General features: G+C 38.7%; 1 protein-coding gene across 1 annotated transcript in view; it reads left to right on the top strand.

Moving 5' to 3' along the window:
• The window catches only part of LOC124784960 (probable cardiolipin synthase (CMP-forming)), a 98,860-nt gene that overhangs the window by 17,859 nt on the left and 54,373 nt on the right, over positions 1-26,628 (top strand). The window contains 1 exon segment of the mRNA XM_047254141.1: positions 16,487-16,889. Coding sequence (XP_047110097.1) covers positions 16,487-16,889 — 403 coding nt within the window.

Below are 26,628 nucleotides of genomic sequence, written 5' to 3'. Positions count from 1 at the left end.
GCCATCAACAAGTGTTAGCATGTGAACCATTCAATGAAACATTATCAATATGGGCTTTTTAGCCGAAGACTCACTCGTGTACCCGTGATGACTGCATGACATAAATCTTTATGCTTTGCCTGGGCCCGTCAACACCGATATTGGACTGTTGATGACTGGAAACATGTAGCCTGGTCAGACAAGTCTCATTTCAAATTGTATGGAGCAGATGGACATGTAAAAGTATGCAAACAACCTCATGAATCCATGGACCCTGCATGTCAGGAGGGGCCTGTTCAAGCTCGTGGGGGCCATCTAATGGTGTGGGGCATTTGGAGTGATATGGGATCCCTGATACGTCTATACATGACTTTGACAGGTGACACTTATGTAAACATTATCTCTGATCACTTGCATCCATTCATGTCCAATGTGCATTCCGACTGACTTGGGCAATTCCAGCAGGACAATGCGAAACCCCATACATCTATAATTGCTACAGAGTGGCTCCAGGAACACTCTTCTGAGTTTAAACACTTCTGTTGGCCACCACCAAACACCCCAAACACGGCCATTATTGAGCATATCTGGGATGCTCTGCAATGTGCTCTTCAGAAGAGATCTCCATCCCCTCGTACTCTTACGGATTTATCGACAGCCCTGCAGGATTCATGGTGTGAGTTCCCTCCAGCACTACTTCAGACATTAGTTGAGTCCATGCCACGTCGTGTTGTGGCACTTCTGTGTAGTCGCGGGGGCTGTATGCAATATTAGGCAGGTGTATCAGTTTCTTTGGCTCTACTGTGTTGATAGAAAACAGGCCTGAACATCAGCTACAATAACTTATAATCATCACCCTGAAAAGAAAACAGCACAAACTAACAATAAAGTTATATAAATGTATAAAAGATAGAAAGAATCTTAGACATCATCAGGAAGAGAAGGAGCTTGTTCTTCAGACACACCCTCAGAATTGAGCAGGGGAGGTTATCACAGTTTCTGATGAACAAGAGAAGAAAAGTATGCTGGATCCAAGAGGTACAAAGGGTTATGGAAGAAATGGGAATACAGGAACTGGAGATATGCCATAGGGTGATTTTTAAATTAAAAAATTCAGGCTTTCATGCATTTTGAGGACATAACTATTTCCAGAACAAAATCGTCATGGACAGAAGAATGAAGAATTTGCAAAGTATGGGAATGAAAAATACTGGACAATGAGAAAGACCAGAAGATACTTCACTGATACGTATTGATGTGGTACCAGATGGCCAAAATGAAAAGAAGAAGAAAGTCACAGAACCAGTTCATTAGTTTTTGTATCTAGGTCAGCTGAATTTGGACAGCTGCAGGAGCGAATGAAAGCCACATTGCCTGGAGGAAGGGACTTACCCTGAAGTGTATGTGAAATGATTGATAAAGGTGATGATGACTGTGAGAAATATGCTGACAAGTGAGTCAGGATCAGGAGTGAAATATTTTAAGACCCCTGGTTGTAGATTTGTGGTTTAAGGGGTTCATTTCTGGATGTTTAATGAAGCGATGTAAGAAATGAAGGCAATTCTTATAATGTTGGTGAACATGTTGAGAGATTCGGCATCATTTGTGGAGACTAAGGTTTGAGGGATGGGATTATGTAATGTGTAAAGATGGAAACAGGAAATGAAGGTTATGTTCTTTGATGATGCACCTTATGGATGCAGAGATGCCTTCTGAGAGAAGGGATCTGTGAAAGATCTTCACCTCACAGGATGCTTGTAGTTCCAGCAGTAGGATGTGATGTTATCAGTGACAGCTTAGATGAGGAATCCAGTCATGAGTCTCCTTCAGTACTAATGAACACGTGTTGGCAGAAAACTCTTGCATTTATGTTGTTGTTTGATTTTTTGCTATTAATTATGCTTAACAATTCTCCATGCAGACCAGTTAGCAAACATAATTATTTTGCCACAACAAGGATTACTCCAACATTGTTTGCATTGGCTTGAAAAAAATCTTAAAAGTGCAAATAAAACTTTTGTACTAGTAAAAAAGAAATTCTATCATAGCACATCTCAAAATCTGTTTCCTTTTTTTCTTTTTGTTCAGTGCTACTATACAGAGTACTGATGTGTACTGTCACAAATCAAGCACAGCTTATCTAGGCAACTTGGAAGAGAGGTTTAAATCCCAGATTTAAATGTGTAAAAACAATCAAAGAATGGTAATCCTTCTGTCACAGAGATTTTCATAATGAGTAAAACTTTTGTGAGCTTTTCTTCATCAGCTTAACAAACACACGGTGTTTTAGGTGGAATACTGAATATTTTATAATGTCATAGTACAGACTAATTTGAATAAACTATTCTATATAATATGTGTCCAATTTTTATTAGCTACGAAGCTACAAACATTAGAAAGCAACCGAAACGAATGCTCAGAGAAGGTGTTAAGCAAAGGCAAATCACAAGTTTAAAGCTGATTTTCATAAATTTCACCTCTGACTTGAGCGCACTTTCAAATTATTTTGGCAACACCACACATAGCTCTTCTGAGGTCAACTTAGGATTCCTTTTTGAGGGCAACACTATTCGTTATCTGAACGATCAATTTGTCTCTTGTGTGTAATTTTTTTTTTTTTTTTTTTTTTTTTTGCAGCCTTCACCTTTCAAACATCCCTACAAACAAAAATTTAAAGTGGTAGGGTCCAGGGGCCTAGGTGACCAAGACACATGATCATTTCTGCTGAGTCATCCTCCGGGGAGTGTTAGATTTAGATGATGTTTCATCTAATGACTGAAATGTGCAGCACCCCTTCATTCTGGAAGACCATATGCTTTCTTGTAGCCAAAGGAACCTCTTTCAAACCTGCTGTAAGCTTGTTTCCAAGAAACTCTACGTGCAGGGTCCCTGTAAGATGATGCAGTAACACAAAAGGCTTGGTCAAGTGTTTGTCTAACATACTACACCACATATTTACAGAGAATGAGGTATCTTGAACAGAATAACCTGCTCCATGCCAACCATCACAGATTCTGAAAACATTGACTGCGTGAAACCCAACTCGCACTTTTCTCACATGACATACTGAAAGATTTGGATCAAGACAGTCAGACAGATGCAGTATTTCTTGATTTCTGAAAAGCATTTGACTCAGTAACACACTTATGCTTATTGTCAAAGGTATGATCGTATGAGGTATCAAGTGAAATTTGTGATTGGATTGAGGACTTTTTGGTAGGGAGGACACAATGTCATCGTCAGATGTAAAAGTAACTTCAGGTGTGCCCCAGGAAAGTATGTTGGGACACTTGCTGTACATGTTGAATATTAATGACTTTGCAGGCAATATTAATAGTAAAATCAGACTTTTTGCAGATGATGTCATTATCCATAACAAAGTACTGTCTGGAAGAAGTTGTCTAAATATTCAGTCAGATCTTGATAAGATTTCAAAGTGGTGCAAAAATTAGCAACTTGCTTTAAATGTTCAAAAATGTAAAATTGTACCCTTCAAAAAAAAGAAAAAATGTGGTATTCTATGACTATAATATCAATGAGACACTTGAAACTGGCCAACTCATACAAATACCTGAGTGTAACACTTTGTAGGGATATGAAATGGAATGATTGCATTGGCTCAGTTGTAGGTAAGGTAGGTTTGTTGGTAGAATACTGGGGAACTGCAATCAGCCTACAAAAGAGATCGCTTACAAATCACTTGTGCGACCATTTCTAGAATATTGCTCAAGTGTGTTGGACCCATACCAAATAGGACTAACAGTGGATATTGAATGCATACAGACAAGGGCAGCACGAATGGAAACAAGTTTGTTTGATCTGTGGGAGAGTGTCACAGAGATACTGATGAAACTGAACTGGCAGACATGAAGATAGATGTAAACTATCCCGAGAAAGTCTATTAAAAGAGTTTCAAGAGCTGACTTTAAATGATTACTCTAGGAATGTACTAAAACCCCTTACATATCACTCACTTAGGGATTGTGAGGATAAGACTAAATTAATTACAAGCATAGAGGTATTCAAACAGTTATTCTTCGCGTGCTCCATGTGTGTATGGAATGGAAAGAAACCCTAACAACTGATAAAAGGGGCATACCATCTGCCGTGCACTTCACGATGGTTTGCAGAGTATATATATAGATATAGAAGTGTTTCTGAAAATGTGTCTCAACGAGGGATGGACTACTGATGTGGGTTACAAGTTTTACTGATACTATCATGAGTGAAAATGGTCTCATCAGTAAGCAATATTAATGAGGTTAGTCAATGATTTGCAATTAGCCATTGACAAAATTCCATCACCTACCTTCATCTCCTTCGTGAAGGTGTTGAATCTTCTGTAAATGATAAGCGTAGAGGCCATGTATATATAATGTCCACCATATTCCTGTATGTGAAACAGTGATACATGTAGAAATCATGCTTGTGCTTGCTGAAGGACTATGTTCTGCCTGCTGAATAATGTATTATACTTTATCCAGATTTTTTTGTTTGAATGTTCAGATGGGGCACGGCATCAATCTCATGCAGTTTAGTGAAAATATGAGTAAATACTTGGATATGGTATTCTGTGCTTAGGAACTGTATTCTCTACAACCAGCAGCAGCATTTCCATTACAAAACTCATACACAAATACAGTACTGGTATACTCAGAGTTTGTAAATACACGTGGCATCTTAAATGATACAGCAGAAAAATTCAATTATTCAAAATTGAGCACAATTTCACAACTCGAATTACATAACAAAAATGACAGTCGATAAAGAAACCCAAAGCAATTGGAGTTAACAGTTGTTGAAATGGAAACTTATCTCTGTAGTCAAGAAATATGGAACACATCTCATATGGAATTTTTTATTCAAATTACCACCTTTTAAAATATTTACTATTCATCCTGAAAGAACCGTGTATATTTTGGCCTATTAATTCCTACATGTGTGGAAAATAATGCAAATTTCATAAAATTATAAAAGAAAACTGTGCTCACCTATTAATCTGAGTGTAAGGTACATTGTAATAGTTAATGTCCATCATAGTTTTAATAAAAGCGTCACACTCAAATTGTAAATCAGTACTCACAAAATGCCCACATTCATTAACAAAATCATGGAACAAGCCTATATTTGCATTGCAGCAAACTTGGTTTCCAGAATGAATATTCACATGATCGGCTGGCTCAGAACATTTGGAACATTGTTGGAAGTTGTGGCAGTATTTTAACAATAGTTGCTCATGTGGCTCATTTGCCATCAGGTCACTGCTCTCAAAGTCATCCCACTTTGCAGCACATCATAACATGAAACAAACATACACAGTCTTCTGGTAAACCTTCCGGGATGTAAGGTCGTGGTCCATGAAACTCTTCAGCTCCTAACGTTTCGTCCAGAGCTGCGCTGGACATCTTCAGAGGGGTGTTTCATGGACCACGACCTTACGTCCCGGAAGGTTTACCAGAAGATATGTCATCCGGTCGTGAAAGCCTTCATACTATAAACATACACAGTCTTGGCAGTAAATACAGTATTTTAAATTTGCAAGCGTGTGATGATGATCATTTTCCTCTGCTTATCCATTGTTTTGAATATACACAAATCCATACTTAGTGCATAAATATTCACAGTGCTCTCATTGATAGAGAGTAGATACACAGTTTTTACACTTAAAGTAATGAAACCTAAACCTTAAATGTCATTTACTCACTGGAGCAGTTCATGTTGACTTAGTCATACCAAGAAACACATGTAATTTCACTCATTCGTAATTTTGCATTTCCTCTCCCCTTTTTCTAGTTATCGTTGCTAATCTTTCTTCAGCAAGATGGTATTATTTTATGTTTTTTGTGTGTTGTCGGCCGCGATTTTCCAGGTTTTGTATACATGGCATTTATCAAAACTGGATGGACAATGCATCTGATCTTAAATGCTCCAACATAATTCTGTTAAAATTTGGCATATCTTAATTAATGCTTGAAGATTTACAAGTGGTTTTACTAGAATCCAATCATCATCATTGTGCACAATAGGCTTTATTAGTGTGCTGTATGCTTTCTTCCGTTAAGTGCTTTTGTTTGCGGCTAATCATTTCTGACGCCATCTTGATGTGTTGTTCTACAGACAGTTAATTGTCATTAGGAAAACTGATATATTGCTCAAAATGCACTGCTGGTGGCATGGTGTTACTGTCATGGTATAAGCTATGCCTAATCTGTTTGAAGTCATTCAACTTTTATGAGCATGCTTTATGATTATTTATGCAATAGGCTCTAAATGGCTGTCCCAGCTTGTACATTAACCTCTCTATTTTGTTTGAAGTTGGTCAATAAATTTGAGATTAATGTTGGTCAAATATTTACTTTTTTAGGAACTGTCTTCTTATTTTTGACCAGAATTGTGAGCCATTATCAGTAATGATACATTTGAGATGCATGACAATGGGAAGAAATCTTCTTGTAGTTTCTTAATCATTATATTGCTATTCACTTTACACAGTGGGCACAAATGGACAATTTTTTGTGGTGTTTGCATTAGGAGCACGATTTGTGTGAAATCACATTTTGCTCTTGGTAACATTCCATGCAAATCTGTTTATACTATTTCCCCTAATTTCTGTGGAAAGCTCTTGCATATTAACCTCTTGTGTTGTACCATAGAATTTTTATTCTATGGCAGCAATCAAATCTTCCAAGAATGTTCCTCACACTTCTGACCATATTATTAAAGGTGCAGGCTGTTGTTTGACCAAACATTTTAATGTACTTTAAGTGTTTTGTATTTCACTAATTCATCAGTTGTAGACCCTGGGATGCATGTTTCCCAATGATCAGAAACTAGGTTTATGCGCTTATTCAATATTTTCACCTACTTCACATAGTACATGCAGATTTCTATTTAATTGCCAACTTTGTATTTCTACTTAATCATGCTGATGATAGGATCTGCATCTTGTTCATGCTAGATGTTACAAAGTAGTTTCCGAACATGGTTTTTACAATTGACTCCTTCCATCAATTTCATCCTTAATGTTTAAGGCATATGTGTAAAAGCAACCACATATATGTTATTCCTCCATGATTTGTGTTCAATTTCAAAGCTGTATGTTGCAACATTTAAGATTACCCTATGAGGGTGTTATATGAATTGCATTAAAGTGATAGCTGTCCTGACGACTTCATGAAATCCCAGTATACGGTACCTGAATTTCTCAGATCTCCAATGGAAAATGATTTTCATTTAGTGACATTACAGTTTTCTCTCCTGTGCCATTAGTGAGTGGTGGTGACTGCAGTGGTCCTATGTTTGAACTTTGACGCAACTTTGTTCTGACTGTTTGAGTTGTTCCTCCTGCTCATAATGCTGAAAAATAATATACATTTTTTGAGTAACTACACCACAACAAATTTACTACAACTCACAAGGAAACTTTAAGTGCATGGTTCTAGTTTAATGCAACTGTGTGAAATGATGTGGATAAGAAATATAATTTGCTTTTCTGTGAAAACTGATTTTCCAAAAGAATTATCACTCCAACCTGTAGGACTTTCCAAATAGTATCCTCACATTTGTTGCTGCAAGAATTTGGCTCATATACAGAACCATCTTTTTGAGTAAATCTTGTCTTAGCGCTTTGGGTAACACCCTTACAGTTATGGATAGAGAGATGTTTAATCTGAACATCATTATGCAGAACTGATAATTTAATCCTTGTTACAGGAATGCCATTTATTTGTGACTCTGTGCTACTAAATCAAGCTACCAGGAACAACTGTTGAACTCCATGTTTATGTGAAGCTTGACATCCTTAAATTTTTACAGCACTTTTGCTCTACACTGTTTTGAAATGTCCTGGCAGATTAAAATTGTGTGTCTGACCTGGTATCAAACTTGTAACTTTTCATTTTGTGGGCAATGCTATCCCTGGCACAATTCATGACCTGCCCATGTGGCTTTATTTCTGCCAGCACCATTCTTCTTTCCAAACATCCCACAGTGTTGCGGGTGAACTTCTGCAAAGTTCAGAAATTAGAAGTAAAGCTGTAGGGCCTGGTCGTGAATCATGACCGGATAGCTCAGTCAGTAAGTACATTGCCTACAAAAGTCAGGTTATTAGGTTTGAGTTTGATCTGGCACAGAGTCTTAGTCTGCATTGAAGTTTCAAAACAACGCCCACTTTGCTGTAGAGTGAAATATTGATTCTGGAAGCAATTCATAGGCTGTGTCAAGCCATTTCTCCACAGTATCTTTTCTTTCAGGATACCCACAAGTTACGCAAGAGAACTTCTGCAAAGTTTAGTGAGCACAACAGAGGTGCTAGTAAAGCTGTGAGGAAGGTCATGAATTGTGCTTGGCTACCTCTTGCAGTGAGAACATTGCTGCAAAAGACAACATTCAAGTTCAAATTCCAGGATGGCACAGAGTTTTAATCTGCCAGTAAATTTTGTAACAATTATTTAGGCTTCTCGGTTGTGTCTCTGTGTGGTATAGTAATCATAGTTATCACTCTCATGTCTACTACCAAGCGAAAACTGCCAAAATCCTTGCATACTGTGTGTAATGGGTTGTTATAGCAGCTATCAGTTGTTTCAGTGATGTCCTCAGACAATGGTTTTTTAATCCCAGTGTCGACAGCAGTTGCCAGTGGATCTGGACATGGTTTGCTTTTGACACGTAAATTTTTCTGTACTTGGATTTTGCAGTAGTTGTCCTCCATGTGCCTTGGTTTTACTGTGGAGTACTTTGTCAATAGTGCTGCCAGTCTCTGTTTCCAATCTTTTGTAAGGCTACGTAGTTTGTTGACATTCCCTTGTATGGTATTAGTAACATTTATCATAATATATGAGGGGCATTGAGTAAGTAAAGTAACACTTTTTTTCTTGGCAAGTTTTATTTTAAAAAATTGTAATTTTGTTTGTGACGTCCTGGAACATTCCCACATCATCCCTTACATTTCTGGTAACTCCCATTGGATGGCAGCACTATAAACAGCCTTCAGAATGGTATCTGCAATGGAGGTATGTTTCAAGCAAAGAACAATCACTGAATTTCTCTTGGTGGATTTCGTGTCCATGGCTGTGGGGGGCTACAGACTACCAGTGAAATGTGCAAGTGCCATAACAATTGTTTATTATAGATATAATAAACTGAACTCAGATACATTGTCTATGGATGAATGTCCACACAACTTAAATACAAACTGAAATGTCACTCCTAGACATTGCTAATTGTAGTCAGCAGAGCAGAAGGGGCCAAGGATGATTGACTGTAGGATACATCTTGGCACACAAAGTGTACCTTAGAGGATGACAGGCTTCCGTTATGTTAGGCATCGGCGGGTGTCAGAAGAGCAGGTTGATGATGGTAGCTGCCTTAGGATGACAACACTTCTGGGATGTCACATGCTGCTGGATATCAGAGGCAGTGACTTGATGACTATAACTCTGGTGGAATGGCGATGCTTCTGGGATGTCGGGCATCAGTGGATGTCAAAGGCAATGGCTCAATGATGATAATTGCCAGTGGGACAATGATGCTTCCAAGACATTGGGCATTGGAAGGTTCAGAGATGATAACTAGATGACGATAGCTGCCAGTGGGAATGATGATGCTTCTGAGATGTCGACCATCACTGGTTGTAACAGGTGATGGCTATACAATGTCGTCTGCCGTTGGGGTGATGTGTGGCGAGGTGTGTCACTCGGGAGCAGCAGTTGGTAGTCCTGCACAGCATTGGTGACAGGTGCTCATAGTGATGGTGATGACTCCAATCGATGGGGTGCTGGTGAGGGGGGCGTGAAGTCCAGAGTGGTAGTGGTCTACAGTGTGATCTGTTAGTGGCCTAAATACTCTACAGCAGGGGGATACCAGTGTGGAACTGAGTGGGTATGTGATACGGCGTAAGAAACAGGTGCCCAGACTACAGCACTCTCTACTAAGATTGGCACACTGCCTGTTGGCATTGTTGGTACCACTGGATGCCATGGAGGCTGGGTGAAGCTACAGTGTAAAGAGCTAAGGCCATGCCAGGCTAGCTTGTGAACAACTCAGTGACTTATGTTGATGTAAGTCATGGTTAGAAGTATGACAAGTCACTGGGAGAAGCATCTGTTGTCAATGGAACAAGACAAAGGAAACCTGTGTGATCTACAATTACATGATTACCTGCAATTCACAAGTAAGCACCTGGCAGAGGGTTCATCGAACCACCTTAAAGCTGTTTCCTTATCGTTCTGCTCTCGAACAGTGCATGGAAAAAATGAACCCTTAAATTGTTCTGTGCAAGCTCTTATTTCTCTTATGTTATTATGATGACCATTCCTCCTTGTGTTGGTGGATGCCAACAAAATATTTTCATACTCTGAAGAGAAAGTTGATGATTGAAATTTTGTGAGAATATCCTGCCACAGTGAAAAATGGCTTTATTTTAACGATTACCAACTCAAATCATGTATCATGTCTGTGGCGCTTTCCCCCTATTTCATTATAGTACCAAATGAGCTGCTCTTCTTTGAATGTTTTTGATGTCCTCCATCAATCCAGTCTGATGTGTATCCGACACCATTCGGCAGTACTCAAAGAGGACATAAAAGCAAAGTGTAGCAGTTTCTTTACTAGACCTGATGCATTTTCTCAGTGTTCTGCCAATAAGAATTAGTAACACTGGTGTTTGAAAGCTTCCTCATTGATATGTAAATGAATAACAATGTAAGGAATATTGCACTGGGAAAAAAAACGCTTTATAGAAGGGAGGGGACATGGTGGAGCATATTACAGAGCTGCAGCTTGCATGTTAGTTTACTGTTATGTGGTTATGAAAAATGTGTCTTAGAAGTATACAACAGAGAGAACATTGATTCTTATCACTTTTCCCTCAATGAGACTATACAAATTAAAAATATTTTTCTGTGAGACATAAAAATGTGAACAAGCTTCTCCTTCTCCACAGTAATACAAGGCCACAGACAAGTCTGCACTCCCAAATAGAGATCACAAAACTTTTTTGGATTGTTCTTCTTCATCTCCCCACAGCTCAGGTGTGGCAACTTCTGACTTCCATCTCTTTGGCCCACTAAAGGATGGACTCCATGCAAAACACTACAGCAATGATGAGGAAGTTGTTGATGCAGCAAGATCTCACATTAAGGTGGTGTAAGGCTGTAGAATAGAATGGAGATTACAATGAAAAAAATATTTTTACAGCAAAAGCATTAGGGAACCATATCATGTATTTAAATCATGAAAAAGGCCATCCTGCTTTGAGAAAAAAAGTTTTACAGTACTTATTGAACAACCCTTGTAACTTCTCATGAGGTCAGCGTGTTGGTCCGCATCTTATGGACTTCCAGCTTTTCCTTCTCTCATCATACACAGCATCATTAAACCACTGCACAAATTATGGTGATCATCCTTTCCTAGGTACCCTTTAAATCTGACTCTTCTTTCTTTTGTTTCTCCTGTCACAGTCATGCTATCAACAAAGTCTAACTAGACTTGGTTCCCCATCAACCAATCTACACTTAATATTTAACTGATTGTCAGAGGCAATATTATCAAGACTCCTTGCTCATACTCAAGACGCTATATTGTGAACTTTTAATATATTACTTCACACTGAACTGGTTTTCTTTTACTTCTGATCATCCTTGTAATATGTATATTGCATGGTGGAAACACAGGTAAATCATATTTATGTTTCAGCTATTCATGCCATTGTTTTTTTTTTTTTTAATTACATTAACTCCAGATTCACTGTGAAGAAGCAAAACAGTAGTCACACTGTGGACATTAAAATTTCTTCCACAGTAGTTTTTTGTTCTCTAAATAAGTCATTCTCTGTGTTATGTATTATGTTTGATCCATCTTCCACATTAATTTTGGATAGATTCACATCTGAAACCTCATTTAATTTAACAATCTATTTCTGGGAGATGTTCACTCATTGTGACACTCCCACACCAGTGACCTAATTGGGATTATTTTCCTTTTTTGTCGCAGATAACTTCCTCTGAAGTTATGGAAATTTTCATAACAAGGTTTTACTTGTGATCCTATGGTTGCATGGCAAGTGTGATTTTGCTGCTGCCTTTCCCACTCTATCAATTCAGTCTGAACACACATGAGTAAAATTTCTCCAATATCATGCACAACGTAATGGTAACTTCTCATAAGCCAAAATGGGTGGCTACTGTATTACAATTTTCATTAATTCTTCTTTCATGGGATCATCTAAATAAATGATCCTGTCTCAAAAGTGCTTGATGAATTCTTTGATTGTGCCATCCTGGTTTGAACATGTAACTGGCATCAGTAATGGTGACTTAATTACCCACTATAAATTTTCAATCAATACTTTTTTGACAGTGGTGCTTCAGATGTGTTTTAACTTTAATTTTCTTGTAAATCATGGTACTCATCTTCACAAGTCTTGTCCTATGCATACGCAAGCCCACAGCTTGTGGTCTAGTGGCTAGCATTACTGTCTCCGGATCACGGGGTCCCAGGTTTGATTCCCAGCCAGGTCAGGGATTTTCTCCACCCGGGGACTGGTTGTTTGTGTTGTCTTTATCATTTCATCATCATTGAGGAAAAGTGGTGCGACTGGACTGTGAAAAGATTGAGAATTTGTACAGGCACTGATAACCACACAATTGAGCACCCCACAAACCAAATGTCTTTATCATCATCATCATCATGCATACCAAGTATGAAAATCAGATCTCTTCTTCTCATTCTGTACCCTTAGGAATGAGTCCTGAATTGTTTTTGAAAAGCAGTAGAATGTTTGCCACCAGATGTGAGGTGTATTCAAAAACTAAGGGCTGTATATTCTTTATGTACATCCATGTGGAAATTAAACCACTTGGTAATTATGGTCTTGAGTCCCTCGTCATCTTCAAACCATTGCCTCCAGGCAACTGTTTCAATTGCAAGAAGAGGAGTAGTCAGTGTTGCAGCTGTATGTTTTTGATTTTTTATGCCTCTCTGTAGAGTTTTTCTTGTTTGGTATTAAATTCCCTCCACAGTTTGTTATGTTTTTGTTTGATTAATTTCTAAGTTTCTTGGATTTTCAATCTAGCATTGGGAGAACATCCCAATTCAAGTAAATAAGTCTAATTGTTTCTATTGCTTTTAATATCATTTTCACTCTGCTCAACTTTGGTTGCTCATTTATTTAATGATGTTTACATTTGTATTTTTTAATGTGGAGAGGGTGTATCCAAGCAATTAATTCTGTTGTTTTCCAACATTTCTGTATCACCTTAGGATTCTCTTCCTACTAAAACTCGTGTTGACCATTTCTGTTATGTAATTTCTACTCTGCTTTCTTCTATACATTAGACAATTTTAAGATTGTCTCTATTATTAATTGTCTAATTGTTTTTAATTTGTAATGCTACTTATTGTTACTTGCAATGACAATAATGCTTCTTTACAATCAGTTAACACTGCTCTATTCTAATACTTCCTGCTGCATTTGAACTTACACTTCAATGCAACAGCAGTGAACCCTCATATTGTGTTAGCTGCAACAGTCAATACTAAGATTGTTGCAATAATTGAGGTACAAAGGCTGATTGCCAAGTTTTGAGAGATCTCTGTCTCTCATAAGGTTGCTTGCAGTTCTTTACTCAACAGCGGGATGAGATGATTATGTCAATCAGTGGTCTAGTTTAGTACTGACCAGAACTCATTACCAGAAAACTTGTACATTTATTCACTGCTGAACTATAATCATGTGCAGTGAATTATGTGTAACTATTCTTCTTCCATCCTAGACATAATCAATATGCTGCAACAACAATAAAATTATGTGCCCTAATGGAAAGTGCTACAGCACATCTATTTTAGGCAGCAGCTGGCTTGAAACTGAGGCGGTGGTGTAACTATGTTGAGGCCCAATTGCTACTTTACTGAGGTGCTACAACAATGATGCCACATTATTTTAACAATCTACTTACTTATAAGACACTGACTTTACTCCAGCCACATATAAATGTGAATGGAGTAATTGATGCTATACCCTCACAAGGTGAACTTTAAGAAAGGTGGCTTAATGTCGTGCACTTTATGTAAAATAACATTTGATGTAACAGAGGTCCAATCATTTCTGAGCCTTTTTGTCTCCAAATTTTGGCTATGACATCATGAATATTCTGGATAGACTCCTTATCATGAGTTCCCAGAGTTCCAAGATGATACGAACTTCCTAGAGTTCCAAGATGATACGAACTTCCTCTTATGCTCTGTTGGATTTGTGCTCAGAAATAATCACCTGGATGTGCACCTTAGCAGGTAGGAGACTATCCAGGTCAGCAACTCTTCCAAATTCAAACTGCAGTTTTCTTGTGGGTTACACTGAATTGAAAAGTTTGTTGAAAAGTTCTGTTAGTGCTCCTGTGCTATGCTGATTATTCAATTTCGTTTCCTTATTTGTTATGTGGAGGTGAACTGTCTGGGTTGAGAATGGAGTTACCATGATTTGATTGCTGTGTAAAGGTCTCTGCTGTTCTTCCTCTGGAAGTCCTTCACCACTTGTCAGATGAAGTCCTTTTTGTAACATTTCTTGGTGCCTCTGATGATCTTGGTTGTGGTTTTTCAGATTGTTTGGAAGCTTGTATAATTAGTCATGCTCTTATTGCTGATGCATTTCAGCCAAGCTTACCTTCTGTCCTCAAACACCTTGCCATATGCTGTTGTCCACTATGAGTGTTTGTTCTTCTTGTTCTCTGGGATAGCAGCTGTTGCTGTTTTTATCATGACCTTCTTTTGTTGTAGCCAGTCCTTTTTACCTTTTAACTGTGGTAAAATTGTTGTTATCTTGCAATCAGGTTGGATTGAATATGGAAACACTTCTGTAATTTGTGAGTGGGATAAAATTTGCTCTTATCAGTTGCGGACAGTGTTAAGAGTTATTGTTGGCAATTCTCAATACCTTCATGTGAAGTATTTCTTTTCTACTTTTCATGCTAATGGGGACATGACTCAGTTGAAACTTTCTTAACTTAGTGTTATGGTATCTCCGTGTCTTAGGTTCCCTGGGGAGGTATTTGAATGCTCTAGATTTAAGGACCAAGTTGTAATTTCTGCACAGATTTATCAGTCACTCTCCATTCCTACTGCTCTTCATGTGGGGCTGAATACTCTCCTACTACTTTCTTGAATTTCCTTTCTTTCCTAATCTGAACATTTAAGTCTTCCACTAAGACAATTATGTGATATGTAGAAAATTTACCCGTTGTTTCTTCTAGTTCTCTCCAGAGATTTTGTACTTCAGTAGCCTTCCCTTTTCTGTCATTGGTGGACTCACATTCGGGAGGACGATGGTTCAAACCCGCGTCCGGCCATCCAGATTTAGGTTTTCTATGATTTACCTAAATCGCTTCAGGCAAATGCTGGGATGGTTCCTTTGAAAGGGCACCACCAATTTCCTTCCCCATCCTTCCATAATCCGATCCGGTGCTCCATCTCTAATGACCTCATTGTCGACGGAACGTTAAATGCTAATCCCTTCCTCCTCTGTCATTGGTAGGTACTTAGAAGGTGATAATCATATAAGCTTTGAAGATACCTTTCAATGATGTGGTAGATATTCTGCCATTCAGAGATGAAAAGGAGATTGTGGATTCTACCTCTCTATTGTTGACAATGCAACCTGTACCCAGGTGACGTACATTCTTCATCACTCTCTGACCTGGTTACCTTAGTAAATCCTGTAGCCCAGCAATTCCCTTGCATTTTCACCTATGAGTCTAATTTCTTGCAGTGCTGTCATCAGAATACTATTTTTCTTTATAATGTCCAATGTGTGTTTCAGTTTCTCTGTCGTCAGGTGGGAATTGAAGTTGATGGGTGCCAAGTAGGTGAAGTATTTCTTATTCTTTCATGAAGGTGCAGATTCTCCAGAACCAAAGGATCCTCTTGCCCCTACACATGTGGATGCGGATTTATTACCTCCTGGGTTATACATTCTTCATGTGGTCACCCAAAGGTTATGAGTTGTTAATTATCAAGGTTGTAAACCTTGAAGGCACTAATGTTGATTGGCTTGTGATCCAAATTTCTTTACCCTACCTTCCACTAGGTTACTTGGTTTAACAGGAGCAACTTATGTAAGTGAAACGCTGGAGATGATATGTTTTCTGTCACAAAAACTGTCTTTACCATTATCTAGAGATCTCTTCAAAAATCTCCCTATCTCTCCCCCCCCCCCCCCACCCTTCCTCACTCACCTCCCTCTCTCCCCCTCCCTCCCTGTCCCTCTCCCCCCTCCCCCCCATAGCACATACAGCGCACGCGCCCACACACACACACACACACACACACACACACACACACACACACACACACTCTCTCTCTCTCTCTCTCTCTCTCTCTCTCTCTCACACACACACACACACACACACACACACAAACACACTCTGCTTTTGTGTATCTTAGTGTGCTAAAAATATAATTTGACGTCAGTGTTCCAGTTATATTAATTTTAATTTTATTGTTTTGTTGATTTCAGATTTTTATTTTATTCAGTGAAAAGAACCTGGAAACCAATGAATACGAAATGTCTTAAGGACTATACACTCCTTGTACCAGAAAATACAATTATAAACTTTTTTAAATATAAAAGTAATGCTCCAATGTGTCAGTACCACACACGGATAATGCTTTTGAATTATGGCAAACAGTTTCATACTTCAAGCAGCTTATGTACAGTGCTTCAGTCTGCATTCAGTCACATGTACAGCACAGACAGCAGAAAAAGTTATACAAACCAGGAGAATATTAGCAGAAAAGATTTCCTGGAAGGAATGTTTCAAGACAAAAAACAGAAACTTGCAGAAAGTCGGCAGATGATTTTAAAAGACATCAAAGAAACAAAAGATAAAATGAAAGAAAAAATGGAGGAAGTTATTGAGGTAATATAATTCTGGCAGTTTATTTCTGCCTAATATTTGTTACTTTTTTGATAACAAATATTAAAGTAATAACAAGAAACTAATTTTTTTTTCTTTCCCTCTTTCAGTCTCTCTCTCTCTCTCTCTCTCTCTCTCTCTCTCTCTCTCTCTTCTCTCTCTTTCTCACTCCTCTCTCTGCATCTCATTGTATTTGAAAATGTTTCAACCACTGTTCTCACAGTTAAGTGATTGTGATTTATCAGACCTATACAAATTAACATTACCCTCTCAAAAGGTCAATTCTGTGAATGTCGTCCTCATCCTAAGTGAGTCCATTTCTTGACAAATTTTGCATTTACAAGGTATGTCCACAAAGTAAGTTCCGTTTGGTTATATAAAACAAACATGTACAGATACAGAAAAAATATTTATTGTACAAAAATCTACAACTGTTAAACTACTTTTATACATAGCATCTGAAATTTTGTAGGCACTTGTCATAGCATGGCACAAGTTTTTGTATGTCTTCTTCATAGAAGGTTGCCACCTGTGTATTCAACCATGTGGTAACATGTTCTTTCAGCTCATCATCGTTGTTGAAATGTTGACCACCAAGGACAGCTTTTAAGTGTAAGAAGAGATGAAAGTCGCTAGGAGCGAGATCCGGGCTGTACAGAGGATGATCAAATGCGTCCCAGTAAAATTCCCATAAGAGTTGTTTAGTCACATTCACCATGTGAGTTTGGACATGGAAAAAAACAACACCTTTTGACAGTAATCCTCAGCGCTTGTACAGTATTGCGTGGCACAATTTCTTAATGGTCTCGCAGTAACCATGTGCATTGATTGTTTGGCCTCGTGGTAAGAAATCAATCAGTAGAATGCCTTTTCTGTCCCAAAAAATGGTGCACATGATTTTTCGAGGTGTTTGCTTAGGCCTAACCTTCGTTGGGGATGAAGTGTGCCTCCATTCCGTTAATTACCGTTTTGTTTCAGGGGTGTCATATGATACCCAAGTTTCATCCCCCGTGACTATCCAAGAAAGGAAGCCATTGCTTTCTGCATTGTAGCGTGTCAAAAACTGAAGTGCATTGCCCATCCGTTGTTTTTTGTGTTGTTCGGTAAGAATTTTGGATACCCTACATGAGCAAAGTTTTTGAAATTTCTGTTTTTCAGTAACAACTTCATGAGATTTGCGGAACTTCCATAGCAAGGGCACTAAATGTAAACTTATGGTCGTGCTTAATCTTCTCTTCAATTGTGTGAACCAGTTCATCAGTAACCCCAGATGGGCATCCACTTCATTCTTCACCGTGCACTTGATCACGTCCTTCATTGAACAGTCTGACCCATCTTCTAACCATCGAATCACTCATAGCATTTTGTCCGTAAACCTCACAGATCTGCCGATGCATTTCTTTTGGTTTAACTTTCTTTGCATTTAGAAAACGAAACACAGATCTGATTTCACATGCTGTGGCATTTTCAATTATGGCTGACATTATAAAGAAGCACTACAAAGCACACGTCGGCTGCAGCGATCTGAAAATGGCGTACATGTCTTCTCCTTGAGTCAGAGTAACTGCCACCCCGTGCTCGGAACTGCGATTGTAGCGCTGCCGCAGATGGAAATAGAAACGGAACTTACTTTGTTGACGACCCTCGTATAATAAGCACGTGTAGTTTCATGTTCTTTTCTAAACCATCCTTAAATTTTGTTTGGCCCTTTGTGCATGTTACTCATCTTGTCTGCCTGACTTTCATATCCAGTTTACTTATGATTCTTATTTCCTTCTCTGTCAGTATTTCAGTGGGCTATAGTTGAATCATAAAGTCTGCTATTCTTTTTATGGGAATTTTGCACCTTGCAGTTCTTCTGAAACTGTGAAAGTTTCACAGCAGTTATGGAAAATAGTAACAATAAGCCACATTTAAAGCAAAAGTAACCTCACAAAGCATGTAGATAACTCAAACTACGAGACAATCATAAACTCTGCATAATGCTGTTATTTATTCTTCTAAAATACAATATTTACTTGTTGATAAGGAGCATCTAATTGCTAAACACACTACAAAAATTATAAGGAAGGCGAGAAACACAGCAATCAATTGTAATCCCATTGGTTTTTATTATTCTTGCATATTCAGATTTCAGTTATAAATAGCCATTTTCAGTGCATTTGAGTGCATTATAACCCAACAAACTCATAGCAGTACTTCACCATATGACTTTACTGGTGTATAGGCAGAAAGAAGCTTCTTCTGCCTATACACCAGCGGAGTTTATACTGATGTAAAACTTCCTGGCAGATCTGTGTGCTGGACCATGACTCAGCCTCAGGACAAACACCTGGGTTCGAGTCCCAATCCAGCACACAATTTTAATCTGCCAAGAAGTTTCAGTACATTGACTATTGATTCAGGGTAGGGGACAGTCTTCACTCTCATGAACTGAAGAGCAGTCAGCTAAATAATAATTTAAATCTGAGTTACTAGTCAAGAAAACTAAGAAATTATTCACCTCAGTTCTTGCAGAAGAAATTATTGCTAATAGAACAATTTTGGTAATTTAGTAACACTGATGTTTGAAAGCTTCCTCATTGATATGTAAATGAATAACAATGTAAGGAATATTGCACTGGGAAAAAAAAACAAAAAACAAAAAAACGCTTTATAGAAGGGAGGGGACATGGTGGAGCATATTACAGAGCTGCAGCTTGCATGTTTACTGTTATGTGGTTATGAAAAATGTGTCTTAGAAGTATACAACAGAGAGAACATTGATTCTTTATCACTTTTCCCTCAATGAGACTATACAAATTAAAAATATTTTTCTGTGAGAGACTGTACATCTTCAATGGGAAGAAAATATGAGCAGCATAATTTTGGATTTGATATGCAAGCCTGTGCCTGTGAATTCAAATTATTTATCCAGTTAAGATGAGACTAGTACCTAAATTGTGGAACAGAGTGGAGGGTATACTGCTTGTCAAAAAAGGAGCAAGAAATGTCCCTGAGAACTATAGAGGAATAAGCCATCTAAATGCTTCTTACAAACTCTGCGCAAGAATTATTACCAATGGAATGTGAAAAATACGTGACACCATCCTAATGGAGGAACAAATGGCTTTAGAAAGTGGCTATCTTGTATTGAAAATGTTAACATTGTATGCAAGTTACTTGTAAAATGACAAGAATATAACAGGGAGACTCTCATCAAGTATATAGATTATGAAAAGATTTTTGACTATGTGATCAGAAGCAAGCCATGAACATCATGTAAAAGCAAGGGTATCCAAGACATTTACCACAGGCAACAAAAACTTTGTATGAGCACACAGAAGTTATAATAAATACAGGGAAGGAGAAGACATTACCAGTAAAGATCAACAGAGGAGTGTGGCAGGGGTGTAAGGATATTACGGAATTCATCAGGTCACTAAAAAGTAGTAATTCTGCTGTGTATGATGGTGTTTATCCTGACTTTATAGGATTGCTCTTAGGCTCTCTTTGTAATTAATCAATGGCTGAGGCCACATTTTCCAATACACTTAAATTTGTTTTAGTAACACCCATCTACAAAACAGAGGATGAACAAATCACCTATAATTTTCAGACCTATGCCACTCCTTCCCGTCTTTCCAAAAGTATCTGAGAAAGTGCTGCATTAAAGAATACTGACTCATATAACTGATCAGAACTGATTAATCACCTCTCAGTTTGGTTTTTGTAAAGGATGCTCCACACAGAAAGCAATAAAGATCTCACAACTGACGTACTGATGGAGCTAAACAAGAAAAATTACATAAAATTTTTGAGGCGATCCTAGTCACTCACTGAAATATTGCCTGTTGGCTTCTGTCTCGGGTTCTTCAGCGAACATTTGTTTGACTTGTCAGATGTTTAGTTTGCACAAATGGTTGGCATTGTCAGAGCTTCGCTCTCCATTGCTTATGGGGAGACTGGAATCGAGCCTGCAGCAACAGATTATATTCTGTTATGCCAATGTCCGGGCTTTTCCCTGATCATTACTACTGAGGATCCCACCTTGCTACTTACAGTGATCACCGAGCGAGGTGGCGCAGTGGTTAGACACTGGACTCGCATTCGGGAGGACAACGGTTCAATCCCGCGTCCGGCCATCCTGATTTAGGTTTTCCGTGATTTCCCTAAATCGCTCAAGGCAAATGCCGGGATGGTTCCTTTCAAAGGGCACGGCCGACTTCCTTCCCCGTCCTTCCCTAATCTGATGAGACCGATGACCTCGCTGTCTGGTCTCCTTCCCCGAAACAATCAACCAACCAACCAACCAACTTACAGTGATCATTTGCTGCAGCATGGGAATCCAGGATCTGTTTAGCTTGAGGCTTTCCCCTTTTTCGTTGAAGCTGTTGTCAAATTTATGTATTACTATGCTCAAACTCAATCCTAGCAGCTCAGATGACAGTTGAACAGACTTTTTCAAGTGGTTCACAGTTGATAGTTTTAGTCTTAATCCCACAAAGACTCATATTATGCAATTAACTTTTAATACCATAAAGGAGGAGGAGGAGGATATTAGTGTTTAACGTCCCGTCGACAACGAGGTCATTAGAGACGGAGCACAAGCTCGGGTGAGGGAAGGATGGGGAAGGAAATCGGCCGTGCCCTTTCAAAGGAACCATCCCGGCATTTGCCTGAAGCGATTTAGGGAAATCACGGAAAACCTAAATCAGGATGGCCGGAGACGGGATTGAACCGTCGTCCTCCCGAATGCAAGTCCAGTGTGCTAACCACTGCGCCACCTCGCACCATAAAGAGACATTAATGGTCACACAACGAATGAAGCACAGTGTGTAAAATTCACTGGGGTTCAGCTGGATAACAAATTAAAATGTATTCAACACATGGATAAACTAATCAAGGGGCTCAGTTCATTGTGTTATCCCCTTATAAGCATCTCCCATTGTGTTGACCTAAACACAAGAGTGTTGATTTATTTTGCAATTTTGCATATTTTCATTTCCTATTGTATTATGGAATTACCTTCTGGGCTAGTGCTACTAAAGTAAATAAAATGTTTGTTCATCAGAAGTGAGCAATAAGAATATTGTACAAAGTAGATAATCGTACATCTTGCAAAAGCCTTTTTCAGGATCTTGGAATTCTTACACTCACTTCGCAATACATGTACTCTGTAATGGTTTTCATTGCTGATGATGAAAGTAAGTTTCAACTGAACTGTGACACTCACATTTGTAGTGTAAGGCACAAAAATAATTTTCATGTAGACTTTACATTCTTGTCTACAGTTTGGAATGGAATTTTGTACTTAGGTGGTAAAGACAGTCAGCAAATTCCCATCTAACATAAAGCAAGAAACTGGGAATCCATACCAGATAAAAAACTAAAATTAGAGACACGTCTGATTAGCCATTCTTTTTGCAAATTATCTGAATATCTCGAGTCAGGGTTTTAACATTTTTGTTAGCTACACAGCATGTAGCAGGGCTTGTTATAAAGTCGTATAACATTAATAATGGACTATAAATAAGACTCAGTATTTATACATGCAAAAATATTTTCTTTGAAAAATACCATTGCATTAAAGCAAATATTAAGCTAATAATAGCAGATAAACAGCAGGTGAATAATAAAACTAAGAAGGCAGCAGAGTATCTCAAAGCAACAGTTTTCTTACTAATTTACTCTATTAAATTTAGGTGTCATAAGCATGAGTAGCATCAAGCAGTATAGTGATAGTTTATTGTTAATACAGTATACAGATTGAACTTCGGATGTCTTTGTCTCATGCTGAAGTATATATTGACTCATTCAATATCCCTGGTGGTTCTCCTTCTTCATGGGAACTATGGTAGTTGGTGGATTGATGGATGGATGGATTGATATCATCTAAAAATTTCACTAAAGAAACTAAAGTATGGCAGTCAAAGGGAAATTTCCAGTCTGCTCTAAAATTACTAAATGGACAATCAATAGAACAGGCATCACAGTATCAGCTGTTAGGCTGTGATACTGACTATGAATATGAAGATTATGTCACTGATAAATTAAATAAGTTTCAAATGGTATGTAGCACAGTAGATAAAACACAGGGCAACAAGACAAGGAAGGATACAGAGCTAAAATTTTACACTTATTCTGACATATGGAAGTGAATCTTCAGTATTAACTACGAAAGAGAAAAGAAGGATACAGTCAGCGGGAATGAAATTTTTAAAGAAAGTTAAAGGACGTAGTCTCAGAGATCATATACAAAACAAAATGAGAAGAACTTAATATATAATGTTTAAATGAAAAAAAGCAAGGTTACTTAAAATGAAAACAACATATCAACAGAATGGAGGAATACAGACTAGTTAAACAAGTAATCAGTTATAAACCAAAAGGAAAGGTGGATGTAGGATGGCTGAGAAGGATGGAGCAGACTGTAAGTCTATTCCACGAAGTCGAGAAGAATGAGTTAATCTCCCTTCCACATACCCTCTGGCTGGCCGTCTGGCTGCCAACTTTGTTTCCAGAGGATGAGTTTAATTTTTTAAATCTCATAGATGCTGTTCAGTACACATATCTGGAATAAAATAATTCTGTCTCATACAGGTGGGTCTTAATATATCCCAGTAGAGGAAACTTTTGGTTCAGTCTCAAATGTGTGTTGGGTGTATCTCCTAGATCGATTCCTATTATGCATTCCAATTTACTACCTTTTATGTAATTTTGATATTAGAATTTTCATATTGTGATTCGATGTCTCCTGCATTCAAGCCTCATTTAAAGGATTGCAGGCAGTGACTCATCACATTACCCGTAATGTGGGTTGGTGAGTATCCTGGCTATATTTTTCCTTGTTTTTATCTCGCCTATTGATATATGAAGATGGTTACCTTAAGGGGTACTAAAACTCACAAATCTTGAATGTATGGAGTGGACATTACGATCTAATCTGCTCCCCTTCACACTCTGTAAAATGTATCTTAAAGCTCTCCTCCCAGATCTTAGTAGAGTGACATTACGCAGCCATTCTTGCGATGTGCAAGCACAATACCTAACATGAAAACTAGATGTCACACAACAGAATGTAACCATTCATTTATTTAGTCATAATATATGTATTATGAATGGACACACAGTAGACACTTGACGACTGCTGAAAGCTATGGAAGCTATCACTGTTAAACTACCGGGTGATGAAAAAGTCAGTATAAATTTGAAAACTAAATAAATCACAGAATAATGTAGATAGAGAGGTACAAATTGACACACATGGGGTTTTATTAGAACCAAAAAAATACAGAAGTTCAAAAAATGTCCGACAGATGGCCACTTCATCTGATCAGAATAACAATAATTAGCATAACAAAGTAAGACAAAGCAAAGAAGATGTTCTTTACAGGAACTGCTCAATATGTCCACCATCATTCCTCAACAATAGCTGTAGTTGAGGAATAATGTTGTGAACAGCACTTTAAGCATGTCCAGAGTTATGATGAGGCATTGGCATCCGAAGTTGTCTTTCAGCATCCCTAGAGATGTCCGTCGATCACGATACACTTGCGACTTCAGGTAACCCCAAAGCCAATAATCGCACGGACTGAGGTCTGGGGACCTGGGAGGCCAAGCATGGCGAAAGTGGCGGCTGAGCACACAATCATCACCAAACAATGCGCGCAAGAGATCTTTCATCCATCTAGCAATATGGGGTGGAGTGCCATCCTGCATAAACATCGTACGTTCCAGCAGGTGTTTATCAGCCAGGCTGGGGATGATGAGATTCTGTAACATATCAGTGTACCTCTCACCCGTCACGGTAGCAGTTACAAAACCAGAATCACGTATTTCCTCTAAGAAAAAAGGCCTGATAACAGTAGATGTGGTAAATCCAACCCATACCATGACTTTCTCATCATGCAATGGTTTCCACAACAGTTCTAGGATTTTCGGTAGCCCAAATTCTGCAATTGTGGTCGTTGACAGACCCGCAGAGCGTGAAATGAGCTTTGTCGGTGCACAACACGTTACTCAACCAATCGTCATCTTCCGCCATCTTTTGAAATGCCCACACCGCAAATGCCCTCTGCTTCACTAAATCGCCAGCTAACAGTTGATGATGCTGATGGATTTTGTATGAATAGAATCGGAGGGTATGCCTAAGTGCCAACCAAACAGTAGTGTATGGAATGCCGGTGCGACTACACAAGTGCTGACTTCCCCGTGCATAGACGAACCCGCTACAGTCTCCATTTCTTCCTGAACTGTCTCAGCAGCATTACGCCTTGTGCTCGATCGGCCACTATGGGGTCTGTCATCTAAACAACCTGCGACTTCGAACTTCGAAATCATTCTCGCCACAGCTGCATTTGTCAGCGGACATTTACCCATTCAAATCCCCTTCCTATGGTGATAGGATCGTAACGCTGAACTAGCACATTCCCCATTCTGATAATACAGCTTCACTAAAAGCGCCTTTTCAGGTAACGTCAACATGCTGCGACTGATTCTCTCTCTCAATACAGCTCCTTTTATACACTATTGTCATGCGCAGTCACTGACATTTTGCTGTCCAGCGCCATCTGTCAGACATTTTGTATTTTTTTTTTTTTTAATTCTAATAAAACCCCATGTCATTCCAAGCATGTGGGTCAATTTTTACCTCTATATCTACATTATTCCGTGGTTTATTAAGTTTTCAAGTTTGTATTGACTTTTTGATCACCCGGTATATTGACTGACAAACTGCCTGTTGGCTTCTGTCTTGGGTTCTTCAGCCAACGTTCGTCAGATGATTTTTCGGATGTTTTGCCAGCATTGCAATGGAAGGTGAAACTTCGACAATGCCAGACACTCATGCTAGTGGAACGTCAGATAAATCAGCAGATGAGCATCAACCGAAGAACCCGAGACAGAAGCCAACATGCAGTTTGAAACTTCCTGGCAGATTAAAACTGTGTGCCTGACCGAGACTCGAACTCGGGACCTTTGCCTTTCGCGGGCAAGTGCTCTACCATCTGAGCTACCGAAGCACGACTCACGCCCGGTACTCACAGCTTTACTTCTGCCAGTACCTCGTCTCCTACCTTCCAAACTTTACAGAAGCTCTCCTGCGAACCTTGCAGAACTAGCACTCCTGAAAGAAAGGATATTGCGGAGACATGGCTTAGCCACAGCCTGGTGAATGTTTCCAGAATGAGATTTTCACTCTGCAGCGGAGTGTGCGCTGATATGAAACTTCCTGGCAGAGCTTCTGTAAAGTTTGGAAGGTAGGAGACGAGGTACTGGAAGAAGTAAAGCTGTGAGTACCGGGCGTGAGTCGTGCTTCGGTAGCTCAGATGGTAGAGCACTTGCCCGCGAAAGGCAAAGGTCCCGAGTTCAAGTCTCGGTCGGGCACACAGTTTTAATCTGCCAGGAAGTTTCATATCAGCGCACACTCCGCTGCAGAGTGAAAATCTCATTCTGGCAACATGCAGTTTGTCAACAAGTGGCCATGAATGCCTTAACAATTTTGTATATTGACTGATTTGACAGGAAAAGAATTCCTTGTTGAGTCACCTATCTTTTCAACTTATGTTTTTTCCACTTTCATGGCAAAACCAAGATTGAGCAAATTAAATAGACGGGACTAAAATTTGCTATGAGTAGAACTGACCATGCAGATTAAATTCCAGTGTGGATATATCTTCAATATAAGATTTTAGATGCATCTTATCATTAAAATAATAATTATAATTATAATATATATTTCATAAAAGTGAGCTGCACACAA

Source organism: Schistocerca piceifrons, chromosome 1 (genome assembly GCF_021461385.2).
Source record: "Schistocerca piceifrons isolate TAMUIC-IGC-003096 chromosome 1, iqSchPice1.1, whole genome shotgun sequence".
NCBI lineage: Eukaryota > Metazoa > Arthropoda > Insecta > Orthoptera > Acrididae > Schistocerca > Schistocerca piceifrons.
The sequence above is the reverse complement of the archived record's forward strand: the minus strand, read 5'-3'. Positions and strand labels throughout refer to the sequence as shown.